This window comes from Protopterus annectens, chromosome 10.part0 (assembly GCF_019279795.1).
Source record: "Protopterus annectens isolate FY-2018-M chromosome 10.part0, PAN1.0, whole genome shotgun sequence".
NCBI lineage: Eukaryota > Metazoa > Chordata > Ceratodontiformes > Protopteridae > Protopterus > Protopterus annectens.
This window is the reverse complement of record NC_056744.1, coordinates 748,051,407-748,065,595: the sequence shown is the minus strand read 5'-3', so window position 1 is coordinate 748,065,595 and position 14,189 is coordinate 748,051,407. Positions and strand designations below refer to the sequence as shown.

Sequence of the window (14,189 nt, the reverse complement as noted above, 5' to 3'; positions counted from 1 at the left end):
AACGTTTACCTCACTGCAAACATTGGTTCAGTTGTGTTGCATCCTGATCTGAATCTGAACTGCTCATCACCCATCTTATTTTCTACTATTCTTTGTATTCATTTATCAATCACCCGCTCCAAGACTTTCATATAGTGTGACAGGAGTCTGATGCCTCTTTTCGCTCCACAGTTTTGAATGACCCTTTTGTTCTTGTACAGTAGCACTAGTATATTTACTCTCCAGTCATCTGGTATACGCCTTTCTCTCCATCTTAAATGCTTTGCTCTGTATATGAAGCACGTGTCCTGAATATTTACATCGGTTATGATCTGTCCTTCAGGATTATATCGAAAAAAGAGATATCTGCATTTTCACCTGGCACAATACTTAACAAAAACAACATTTTCAGCAACATGCACAAGTTCTGACTAACTTTGGAAGAAAAGAAAACCACCAGGAAAAAAAAAACAGCAAAAAAAGCTACTATTTATTATTTTATTAATGATTAATTTATCTATTGTGAACTCGGTACAAATATAGAGAAATACAGTCAAGTATTACTTTACAATATCTTAACAATATATTTGCAAATATTACTTAAATATCAACTGAATTATTTACAATCTTTAACTTAAATATTAAATTCCTTTATACACTTACCAGTTTTGTTTCCAGCTATCAAACAGTTTTGTTACACATTTTTATTTACACATTCCTCTGGAAAGATTTTGCAGTTTGAATGATCTGAATTGTGTGTGCGTGTGTGTGTGTGTGTGTGTGTGTGTGTGTGTGTGTGTGTGTGTGTGTGTGTGTGTATCTATACAAAGATTTGTTAGCCAAGACAATTGTTTGGATGCCATGATAAAATGCCCCTTGTCCAATTACTTGAAGAGAAGTAACAAGTGAAAACATAAGCATATATCACCAAATGCCTAATATGGCTGCTGATATACATTTAGATTTTTCTTTCATCCCAAATGATAATGATATCACAATATAAAGCTCAAGCAGTTTTTTTTTCTATTCTGAGTGTAAATTTCTATCACTAATCTGCATGTAGACTGGCTTTAGTTTTATTTATTTACTTATTCGTTTATATGTTTATTTGAGGGTGCACTGTTAGATTTTTTTTCATTCTGTATACACTTTTCTTGATCTGTATCATCAACATAAAATGTTAAACAGTAAAGAATGCAACTCTTAATAGACATGCATGATTAGCTTAAATTCTAGTGCTGTTTTCTTAAAGAAATATTCATACTAATTAGGAATCTCTTTGCAGAATCAAAAGTGTTCTGTAGTTAACAATCAGCTTTTCTCCTAATTGTATTTATTTGTTTGAAGTTGAAAGGCTTAGAGCCACAAATGCACATTCTCATTACTGACCAAGGGCCACTGTGTCATTAGGTTATCTGCTTATTTACCAAACTTGCAAAACAAGATGGGTGGAATGAATTCTAGAAAGTAGGGATTTAATCCTCAATGCTAAACTGCCAGCATATTCAATTTCCTTTGGCCTCTATCTCTCCATCTCTCTTTTTCACTCTCTTTCTGTTTGTAGTATATATATATATATATATATATATATATATATATATATATATATATATATATATATATATATATATATATATATATATATATATATATATATATATATATCTTGTTCTAAATTGTACATGCCAGACAGTATCCATACGTATGCCAGTGCATCTCAGTGCAGAGTGTCCTTTGTACAGTCTTATCCAGGTGCAAAGCTGAATAATTACCTATAAAGAAAAAGTGAAATCAGCTCTTGCTTCCTTAAATTCACTGCAGTTATTAAATGACCGGGATCTTCTTCTGTGAGGATTACTAACTAACTGGTTGTACTTGAACATGTCCAGGTAAGACTCTGATTTCAAGAACCGTGGATAACTGTCCTGTTCCATTAAGTTGTAGATTGCACTTTGTGCTAAGTTAAAACTGGTAAAACAGGGATTTCTCATGTTGTTTGCTGTAATCTCCTTAGTTCTGGCATCCAGGTTAACCTGAAGAAAACAAACAGCATACAGTAAAATATGTTGGTTTTCTTTTACCAGCTAAGAATTGTAAGCACAGTTTACAGTTTGCTCATAATTTTTACAAAACTAAATCTATGTTCAGAAATCATACAGACAGGAATTACACACACACACACACACACACACACACACACACACACACACACACACACACACACACACACACACACACACACACACCACGGTCCTTGTACCTGTGACCTGTCTGCCTTCCTGTATCCTCCCCACTGATCTTCGTACTGATGATAATGCCATGAAGGCACTTGATGCACCTCATTGTCTAGTGGCCACCACTTTCACCGATCCCCATACCACAGTCATGGTAGGTATCTGAATACGGCCTTTTGATTGAATGCAGTGACAACTCATTGCCATATCTCTGTAATAAGGTCTAGAGTAGATAAGGTGTTTACTGATCATGTAAACATGGAAGATTGTCTGAACACTGTAGGGGGAGCAGATAATTTTGTTTCTCAAAGCTGACAGATTACAGAGGCTGGTAGGCACCGATCATTCACTGCGAAGTTGGCAGTAAGGAAGAAATAACAAAGCCTTTCTTGACAGAGAAGATTATTGTCTATTTAGAGGCTAGATGGATACTGTTCTTTTTTCATAGCTTTGAATTACTAAGGGAAATACATGTCAAATGACACTACCAGAGTTCTTAACTGCCATACCAAAACTGTAAACCAATTAAGGACACAGGCCATCTCCGACATAATTTGTATCTTGGCATTTGAAAGACTACCTTATAAAAGATCACTTACAAAATTGTTTATCTTACAGAGTGATGATAAAATCTTAGCTTTTTTGTCAGAAAGCATAGATACCCATAACAGGCAGATCAGATTCAATACAAAAATATAAAGTAGTCTGCTTGAAAAATCACAGCCAGAGGAGAACCATACAGACTGCAAAATAAAAGTATAGGAAAAACAATCCTGGGCATCAACTTACTATATAATACAGAGGTATACAGGTGTATAAATCATGAAGGAAAGTGTTAAGAATGATGTCACTATGCCGATACATATAGAGATATGGATAATTACATACACACACACACACACACACACACACACACACACACACACACACACACAAACACACAAATATGCATACCATAATGGAATCTTATGCATGTATACAAGGAGAAATGTGGGAGTCACCAGTAATGCCAATCAAGTGGAAAGTTGGAGAAGGATGGATTAAGATGGAGTAGACCCTGCTAAGAAAAATTGCCCTGGGGATAATGGCACCTCACTACTAGAGTTTTGGCGAGTGGTTGAAAAGTACCATCTAGATTTATATGAACAATTCTGCTATACATATCATTAATTCTGAAACAAGTCATATTGACCATTCCTCTGCATGGGTGGCAGGGGGTCCTTGGTCAGTTAAATTTTGGTGACTGAAGCATTCATTTGAAAAGAATAAGTGATTTACTGTTTGGTCAGATTGGCCATGTTCATTTTGTTCACCCACTGAGACCTAAGTTTTCATTATGTTTGCAAAGTGAAGTGAGAAATTGTTTCAGATTATGGACTACTGAAGCAGTTATTGGAAGTGAAAACAGAGTCAATATGAGTGTTTAATAAATAAAGTCATTTTTACCAGGCTGTAACTGTGTCTGTTACTGTCATCAGTTCAAACCTTTATGTAAAGTACTTGCATGTAATTGCATTTCAATAGATATGACATTCTTATCTAAAGAACTGCCCTTGTTAAAAATGAACGGGAGCTGTAATTTTATTGTCATGCTCAAACATAAACATTAACTGTGGTTTTATTGCCATGCTCTCTTAACTTCATCTTCCACCCATTCTGGTTTGTACTCGTATGTTTTCATGTCTGAGTATGTTAACCACATTCACTTCCTTTCTGATCTTCCATGACGTGTTTTGTTTCAGCTGATAAACAGTAACATAGATGTTGAGAAGTACCTTTGGTCTTCGCAGAAATCCAGTATCATAGATAAAAAAGTATTTTAGGTTTCACTAGAATCCTTACTTGGCATTTCCTGCATTTTTTTGTAATTCATTGAAATATTAGAGTGGACTTGGTGAACATCTCAGATAAATCAGTATCATTTTGTTAACTATGTATAGCAGCTGGAAGTACAGTCCCATTTCAGTGACATCCCACAAATAATGTCTGATTAACTGATTTGCTTAATAGTATGCAAATGAGGGATGAAATAAACAAAACCATGACGTCTGGAGGTAGTACCACCTACTTTTAAACCTCTGCACCAAGCAGATTCACATTTTACTTTTACATTAAACTTGGAATGTAACTACAGTATAAATAATATACAAAGCATGGATTTATGTTGTTAACATCTGTTAACATATTTAATTTAGCCTCTTTTACTGATTTCAGTGGTATTCGCCCATTAATTCTAGAGGCACCTATTCTTTCAAGAGGTGTTTATTGTAATTCTCAAGCCATTCATGAGCTAAGTGCCTGTCCATAAAAGTGATTTAAGTTTTATAAAAAAATAAAAGTGTAGGGAACGAAGTCCTCCATTTGTAGTCAGCAAAGCTATTTAATTGAATCCTGCACTTACATTAATCACAACTGGTGGCTGACACACACACGCACACACACACACACACACACACACACACACACACACACACACACACACACACACATGCACATGCACACACACACACACACACACACACACACACACACACACACACACACACACACACACACACACACACACCCTAATTAACTCTCCTACTATGACCTACCAGGCAGACATACCCTCAAACACACATACATACTCATCCTACATTATCCATGCCTCTGTGTATGCTTGCATATACACCCACACAAACTCACTGCACTGCACTAGTACACACCTATGAACCTATAAGAAGAATGGCAGCACCTCAAAACAGCATGTGTAAGAACTATGGAATACATATGCACCTGGGCCATGTATGGAAATAAAGGCAAACAATGAGTTCTGCTGGTGGAATGCAGAAGTCCAGGAAGTCATCAAAAGAAAGAAGGAATGTAGGAAAAAGTAGGGGCAAGGAAAGACAAGCAGGCTAATAAGGAATACTGGCTGGTTAACAAACAGACTAAGAGAGTAGTTACAAGGAAAGACAAGCAGGCTAATAAGGAATACTGGCTGGTTAACAAACAGACTAAGAGAGTAGTTACAATAGAAAAGATCAAGGCATCACAGGCATTCTACCAGCTTCTGGAAAGTGACTCAGTAGATGGCACAAATAAACTCTATCAGCTTGCAAGACAAAAACAAAAAGATAAAGAAGACAGTCACAGAGACACCCTTCATAAAGGATGCCAGCAACAGCCTGCTTACCAGTCCACTGTACCTCAAAGGCAGATGAAAGGAATGCATCCACCTGCTTCTAAATGAAGAAAAACCTGCAGAAGCTACACTACCCCAGACACAGCCCATGATAAAAGAAGGAGATGAGCTCCCCCAAGAAGAAGTAATAACAGCACCAAGGAAACTGAAATCAGGGAAAGTAGCAGTCTGAAAGGAGATCACAATAGATATCATGAAGATGTTGGGTGAGTTAGAGAAGAAATTACTCCTTAGCATATTCATTACAGTGTGGAGAAAAAGGCGTATCCCAGACAACTGCAGAACAAGCATACAAGTAGCAGTGTACAAGAACAAACAGTACATTCACAGCCACGGGCACTATACGGGTATCCAACCTCTGCCACACTGCATGAATGTTCTGGAGAAAGTGATTAATAACAGAATACCCAGGGCAGTAGAAAGTAAGATGGGAGATGAGCAGTTTGTATTCATATTGTGATGCAGAACAACTGACCCAAAGTTTGCAGTGAGACAGACAGGTTAAAAGAAGCTAGAGTTGAAGAAAGAGTCCAACTGGCTTTCTTAAAGTTGGGGAAAGCATAAGACAATCTACCAAGAAAGCTAATTTGGGCAATCCTATAATGGTTTAAAAATCCAAGAAACATTGGTAGAATTACTGCAGGCTATGCACAAGGACCCAATTACACAAGTATGAACAGCATTTGGACTCACAGTGGGGTTCTCAATGGGTGTGCATGCACCTCAGGGTTCAGCTCTCAGCTCACTGCTGTTCATACTAGTGAGGCAAACAGGAGGAAACAACAAAAAGCTGCTGTGTGCAGATGATGTGTTGTTACTGTCATACTCGGAACAATAACTTCAGCAAATAATAGGGAATGTAAAGCAAAACTGACGATATGCAAGATGAACCCGAGTACAGATAGGACATTTGTAGTGGCAACAGATGAGGGAAACCAGAAGAAGATGAAAGCTGAAACACAAGGAAAACAGTGGAAAAAGGTTATCCACTTCAAGTATCTGGGAGGAGTGGCTGAGGAGAAGGGAAGTCTGAATTAGGATGTTAAGGCCAGAATCAGAGGGGTTGCAGCCAACTGGAACAGCGTGTCAGGGATAACAACTGAAAAGTAAGGTGAACAAAAGGTTGGTGCAACCAGTGCTGTTGTGTGGTAGATACCTTGGCAGGTAGTGCAGAGTGATTAAGGAAGCCAGAAGTAACAGAGTTAAAGTGCTTAAGATGGCTGGTCGGATGCACACTGTGGGACAGATGAGGAAATGTGGACATTAGAACAGCAGCCTGAGAAGCTGTAATTGCAGAAAAGGTAAAAGAGAACAGATTACAGTTGTTCAGGCACACGTACTGCAAATCAAAATATAATCTGGTGCAGATGAATTAGGCTATACAGGTAGAAGGCAAGAGGAAATGTGTGTGTCCAGCATAGAGATAAGTAGACTATATGAGAAAAGACCTGAAGGTACAATCAGAGATTGAATCTAGAAAGTAGGTAACAGTTGAGAGCTTATCTCACCTGGCATCTTAAAAATGTTTTGTTCATGATGTAACGTATCCTAGAATCAATGATTCCTTTTCACCTCACTTTTTATTGTTTCATATCCTTTCTTTTTTCTGTACAACTTTTACTTTGAACTTGCATTGTTAATATTGTATTGACTTTTGATGTCTGCATTGTCAAATGTGTATGCTTCTGCATTATTTTTCATGTGATTGCTGTCAGAAGCTCTTTTTAAGCAGCTGTACTTAGGAAAAAAAAGAGCTAATACAATGGGGACAACCAAGATGCTAAAATTATAAATAATTTCACAAACAAATAACTGAGTACATTTTTTCATGACACACTTTACATTTTAATATCACGGTTCTGAGGGGATGCCTTTTTTTCTTCCGTGAGATTAATGAATAATAGAAAAAATAGAAGGTTTTTATACCTTGCTTACAGTCAAAGGTTTGAGGACACTTTAAACTTTGCTGGGAACAAAAACCACAATCAGCAATTGACGCAAGGCTTACATGATATGCATAGTCATAACAGGCCTGAATTTAGCAATAGGTGTGGCTAGCTGCAGAAAGACACATGCCCAGAAAACATGCTTGCCCTGTGCTTTCCTTACCTCTTTTGGTGCATCGGTTTGTATGAATTCTTCATAGATCTTCTTTGCTTTAGGCGGTAGTTTACACGACTGTTTTGTTTTCTTATAGTCTTCACATGCTAACCAGAAGTCAATGTTTTCGTCACTGAACTCCATCCTTAGGAAATTACTGAAGGCATGCAATCCATCTGAGTAAAAAAAAAAAAAAAAGAGAACCTTTTTGTATAAACACAATTTGAGTGATTAACAGTAGCTCCAAAGTAACATGGTAAACTTAAATGATTGTCAATATAGTTCTTTCTATAAAATGTTTGTTAATATGTACCAAAGTAAGTATCTGACATCTAGAATTTTGATTTGTGTTTTGGTCAGAAGCATGGGTTACTCCAGCAACTTGAGAGAAGAATGTTTGTTTATTCGGTTGACCTACATACTCCTGAAAAAAATCTATTAATAGCAGAGAGAACATTGGCTCTGGGTATGTTACAATGCAGCAGTGGTTACTTTTGCTATCCCTCAGCTCTGGGTTTCCACTTTGCTTCCCAGACTGGGTTCCTTCAGTGTGTAGTCTGGACATTCTCACTGCATCCTACTGTTTTTTTTTATCAAAAATATAAAAAATACTAATAACTACTATGGTTGCCATGAACGTCACTGCCCGAACAACAATAATATAAAAAAAGTTTTGATTAAAACCAAGGTTAAGTGCTTTCATCTATACAATAGACTTCATCAGAACACTTGAATCAAAAAACTGAAAGTTTAAATACAATCATACAACCAATGACATTCTGATGTTTGAATTCGAATGAAACACAATATGTCATCACTTCCCCTTCATGAATATGTAAATACTAAAATGTTTCCAAATTTACATAGATCACATCCTAGCTTCAATTATAGGTTTTATGGCTATGTTATCATTAATGCCTGGCATAGTGGTAGCATTCAACAATATTTGCCATCTCTCTTCCTTTTCACTCAGATGAAAAGAGATGACAAATATTGTTGAATGCTACCACTATGCCAGGCATTAATGATAACATAGCCATAAGACCTATAACTGAAGCTAGGATGCGATCTATGTAAATCTGGAAACATTTTAGTATTTACATATTCATGAAGGGGAAGTGATGACATATTGTGTTTCATTCGAATTCAAACATCAGAATGTCATTGGTTGTATGATTGTATTTAAACTTTCAGTTTTTTGATTCAAGTGTTCTGATGAAGTCTATTGTAGAGATGAAAGCACTTAACCTTGGTTTTAATCAAAACTTTTTTTTATATTATTGTTGTTCGAGCAGTGACTTTCGTGGCATCCATAGTAGTTATTAGTATTTTATATATTTTGGAGTTGCAACTACGTGGTTCTGGTTTTTCATTTAGTTGTTTTTTTTTTTATCAGTCGTTCTTGTTTCCTTCTGCACTACAAAGTTGTGCATTGTGAACTAGTGAGCCTCAGAAGTGCCCTTGATTGTGCTTGCATGTTTGAGTCTGTGTGTGTGTGTGTGTGTGTGTGTGTGTGTGTGTGTGTGTGTGTGTGTGTGTGTGTGTGTATGTGTGTGCGTGTGTGTTTCTGTATGCATGTCCACGTGTACATGTATGTGTGCATGAGTGTGTGCCTCTGCACGTGTGTTTGTGTGTGTGCATGCACACCTCTGCACATATAGATATGTGTGTGTATGTGCATGTGTGTGTATGTGTGTGTGCCTGTGTGTGTGCGTGCACACCTCTGCACGTATAGATATGTGTGTGCATGTGTGCGTGTGTGCGTGTGTGCGTGTGTGTGTGCGTGTGTGTGTGTGTGTGTGTGTGTGTGTGTGTGTGTGTGTGTGTGTGTATGTGTGTGCGTGTGTGTTTCTGTATGCATGTCCACGTGTACATGTATGTGTGCATGAGTGTGTGCCTCTGCACGTGTGTTTGTGTGTGTGCATGCACACCTCTGCACATATAGATATGTGTGTGTATGTGCATGTGTGTGTATGTGTGTGTGCCTGTGTGTGTGCGTGCACACCTCTGCACGTATAGATATGTGTGTGCATGTGTGCGTGTGCGTGTGTGTGTGTGCGTGTGTGTGTGCGTGTGTGTGTGTGTGTGTGTGTGTGTGTGTGTGTGTGTGTGTGTGTGTGTGTGTGCTGCAAAGTTATCAGTTCTGCATATATTACACTTTAACTGTCAAGTACTTTAGTTTACTATAGTCATAAAATCTGAAATTCACATAAATTTACCATTACTCTAATAATGCAGGACATTATTTTAGGAAGCATGTCTTCTCTACATGTCGTATATTCATGATAATCTGGTTCTTGAAATTGGGAAGATGCAGTGAGGATCAAAAAACTAATAACAGTTTACCACTGGAAAATGCATCAACTGTAATCCTTTTGTTATGGGAGTTTTTTCCCCTCCATTTGTTGTTTGTGTGGCTGTGTAGTTGGTATATATAAATTTAGGGCAGTAGGGTTTGTCCTATGAAGTGTGAGTGTGTGTGTGTGTGTGTGTGTGTGTGTGTGTGTGTGTGTGTGTGTGTGCGTGTGTGCGTGTGTGTGCGTGTGTGTGTGCATGTGTGTGTGTGTGTGTGTGTGTGTGTGTGTGTGTGTGTGTGTGTGTGTGTGTGTGTGTGTGTTGGGGGGGAAGCATAATTTGCCAACTGCAAAAAATACTTATTGCTTGAGTTTTCCTTCTAGAGATTTTGGGCATTTTTGTTTGCCAATGTAGTTTGTGGGCTTTTTGTTATTCAATGTTTCATAAAGAGACCACTTAGCATTATCTGACATGCTCTCCTTTTCCAGCAGATTATACTTGCACATTAATGATCGATTCCTTCTACTGATGCTATAAAACTGCAGTAAGACAGAATGTTGTTGAATGGACAGCAGGAACATAAACTTCTTATGTAAATAGGTTCTGAACATGGAAATAAGGGTATAACTTGGCCAGGCTTGTAAGGGCCCTAGGACCATTAGCTTGTAAGGGCCCAAGGGCCATAAGTCTAGTAACGTCCTATGATCCTATGATTCTATGACTCATCAATGTACCTCTTCCTCTGGATAAATTGTTCAGTTTCCTGACTGATACGCACATTTACAACCAGAGAAAGAAGATCAGATGATTTATCAGAATATCAGAACTAAATTTGAACAGTACAAGTATACTTTATAACCATATTTTGATTATGTGTTTTAAACAGGTGACCTGTAAAAAGGAGTTGTACAGATTTCCATTAAAATGTCAATGAATGAAAGTCTTTAAGTTATAAGTTTAAATGTGTTAAAACGTCAGTAACTGATTTCAACTGATTGCTGTTTTTTAAGTGATGGTCCATTCTTTTAAAAATCTGTTATGATTCTTTTATAACTGCAAAACTATAGAGCAGATAAACTTAATGTAAGAAGTAACATTATTACAATTTCCAATAAACCAAACATCTTCTTATAAAAAACAAAAGCATTACACTTAAAACATGTTGTTTAGTAGCCTTAGTAACCCTGTATCATCTACTGTGTCGCTTTACAACATGTATATTTGTAACTCTTATAGAATGCCTAATAAGTTTTGATGGCATGTTGTACTTCACAAAATATTTATTCTCGTGTTCAGGGAAGAAATAAATACTAAAGCATTTATTTTTAATGCATATCTAGTCCCCTGCTATGAAGCAAGGAAAGTTTAATAAAGCAGTTGAGTCTCGTTAAACAGTCTTTCTCAGTATTACTCTTCAATTTATCATAACACCAGTCTCCCTTTTCATTGTTAATATTTCTGTTGAAAATCCATTTATTAAAATAATAAAAAATATTACTGAGTAAGAAGCATAAGAAGAAAAAAAACACAGCAAGAGAACAGGAACTCATAAGTGTTATACAGAAAGTTCCATCGCAAAGCATAATTTCCACTTCTAAACATAACAGTTTTGTCCTACAATTAAATATTTTGTAATGCATGCATAAACCCTAATTGTATATGCAGTGATTTGTTACATTGTTATTACATGTGCTCCTTGCTTCTTTACTTCCTTAATGAAAATGATACTTGGTTCCTCCCAAACGGGCTAACCCAGTGAACAAAGTATAAATAAACAAATGAATATTGTTCTGAAGTGTCACTTCTATTGTACCAAGAAATCGACCGACATGTATTCTCACATGAAGATAAGAATAGTATATACAAATCATAACAAGTTCATGCTGACAAATAATTTTGAGAATGATAAGAACACACGCATATGGATACCTGGAAAAAATACGGAGAAAAGAGGAAGAAGAGGAAGAGGAAGCAAAGACGAAGTAGAAGAAAGGGAATTGTGAATATGATGAACAGCTAAGCTATCGATGGGCCTGCGTCTTTGAACAGAGGTATTCCTCTAGAAAAAAAAGCCAAAACATTCATCCCATATTCATGTTTATCCAGAAATTAGACCATTTCTTGATTAATCAAGTCACTCCACTTTCTACAACATATCTTACAAAAAGGAAGGAGATTCTTTTTTTTTCCCCATTTATCTATCTATTTATTTATTCAGCATGTTAACTTAGTAAGCCCACTGGATATGTGTCCCTTTTCAAGGGTGACTTAGGAACACCGTTTGGATAAGTGAGTTGCTCTGAGTCACACAGCAGGTACATGGAGGTGGATGGAATCAAACCATGTTCAGTAGGAATCAAACTATGTTCACAAGGGTACAAAAAGTAGCCTGTTACCAGCTCATTGCCTTAAATCTGTGAGCTCACTGCCAGGCTGCTTTCCTTAATAATGTTGATCCAGTCACTCGGTAAATATAACTAATGTCCATTTCATTAGAACTAGGATCTGTACCAAACACCTTCTTAGGATTCAATTTTATTTTTAATCTTGGTTCATAGGTTTAGAGATAAGTACAAGACCAGCTGCCCATGTGACTACAGGTTCATCATAAATGGCTGCAGTAAGCACTATTCAGTCAGTATCCCTGACTCACTAAGTTCTAAGCCTAAGATTAAAAGAAATTAGAAGCTAAATAAAGCTATATGATAGTAGAAAGCATTAATGTGATTGCTATATCTTTCTTAATATCTTTAAGACTGCATAAATATGCCACTGCTTTATGTGTACTACAGTTGACCACGTCGTGTGCATTAAGATGATCAGAGCACAAAATGTGCGACATGTGTGGATATCAGTAGGTTCACTAAATTCATAATGGCATACATATTTATACCTCTTGTAGACAATGGTTATTCCAACTGTTAACAGATCTGTAGAAGCTCTTTCTCATTCATGAACCCATGCATACATTTTTAATGTGTCTGCATTCAAGAATATCAAATACTGCTTGAGTTGTTTTGTGTATACTGTTAAGTAAGTGCCCTAGATTTGCCATCACTTATAATTTACTGTCTGTCCTGTGCAAACCAAGACAATTTATGAATTAATACTGTATTGTTTATGTTTGCTCAGGAGATTAGGAATGCTCTACTATGATTGGTCAAAACATCCCTGTTTTGATTACAATTAGAACAAATACAAATAATACTTGTAGTCCGCAGTTCCAATATACAAACTCTTGTAATACATGTACTCAAACGTATCAAATTATAATCACTTGACACCACCAGGAAAGCAATAAAAGAGCATTTTCTGCAGGGGTGTATGCATGACAGCAGCCTCATGTATGGAGCATTGCTCACATGATCTTTTACTTTGTTATTCATTCTCACTCTGAGGTCACTACACTTTGAAGAAAGTGATATCTTGAGTAGCAATGAAAGGCAAGTGTTGCTGCTCCTCAAGAAGTTGTAGAATAGGAGCTCCAATTTAAATGTTAAAACACTGGTCTTATATCATCATCATCTTTCGGCTTTTCCTGTTAGGGGTCGCCACAGCGGATCATCTCCTTCCATTTCTTCCTATCCTCTGCATCTTGCTCTATCACACCAACCGCCTGCATGTCCTCTCTCACCACGTCCATAAACCTTACCTTAGGCCTTCCTCTTTTCCTCTTACCTGGCAGCTCCATACTTAGCATCTTTTTCCCAATATACCCATCATCCCTCCTCAGCACATGTCCAAACCAATGCAATCTCGTCTCTCTTGCTTTGCCTCCAAACTGTCCAACATGAGCTGACCCTCTAATATACGGATTCCTAATCCTATCCATCCTAGTCACACCAAGTGCAAATCTTAACATCTTTAACTCTGCCACATCCAGCTCTGATTCCTGCCTTTTTGTCAATGCCACTGTCTCCAACCCATATAACATAGCTGGTCTCACTACCCTCCTGTAGACCTTCCCTTTCACTCTTACTGGTACCCGTCTGTCACAAATCACTCCTGACACTCTTCTCCACCCATTCCACCCTGCCTGTACTCTCTTCTTCTCCTCTCTTCCACATTCACCATTACTCTGAACTGTTGATCCCAAGTACTTAAACTCGTCCACCTTTACCAACTCTACTCCCTGCATCCTCACCATTCCTCTATCCTCCCTCTCATTTACACACATATATTCTGTCTTAGCCCTGCTGACCTTCATTCCTCTGCTCTCTAGAGCATATCTCCACCTCTCCAGAGTCTCCTCAACCTGATTCCTACTCTCACTACAGATCACAATGTCATCTGCAAACATCATAGTCCACGGGGCCTCCTGTCTGATCTCATCTATCAACCTGTCCATCACCAATGCAAAAAAGAAAGGACTCAGAGCTGATCCTTGATGTAATCCC

The 14,189-nt window shown here is 37.4% G+C and overlaps 1 protein-coding gene across 1 annotated transcript in view; it reads right to left on the bottom strand.

The window, feature by feature from the left end:
* Positions 1 to 1,606: 1,606 nt before the first annotated feature.
* The window catches only part of LOC122813314 (regulator of G-protein signaling 18-like), a 36,234-nt gene continuing 23,651 nt past the window's right edge, over positions 1,607 to 14,189 (bottom strand). The window contains exons 4-5 of the mRNA XM_044085563.1: positions 7,507 to 7,673; positions 1,607 to 2,012 (exon numbers count right to left, since the gene is read on the bottom strand). Of these exons, the coding sequence (XP_043941498.1) occupies positions 1,752 to 2,012; positions 7,507 to 7,673 (428 nt within the window). The 3' untranslated portion in view covers positions 1,607 to 1,751. The remainder of the gene's footprint in view (positions 2,013 to 7,506; positions 7,674 to 14,189) is intronic.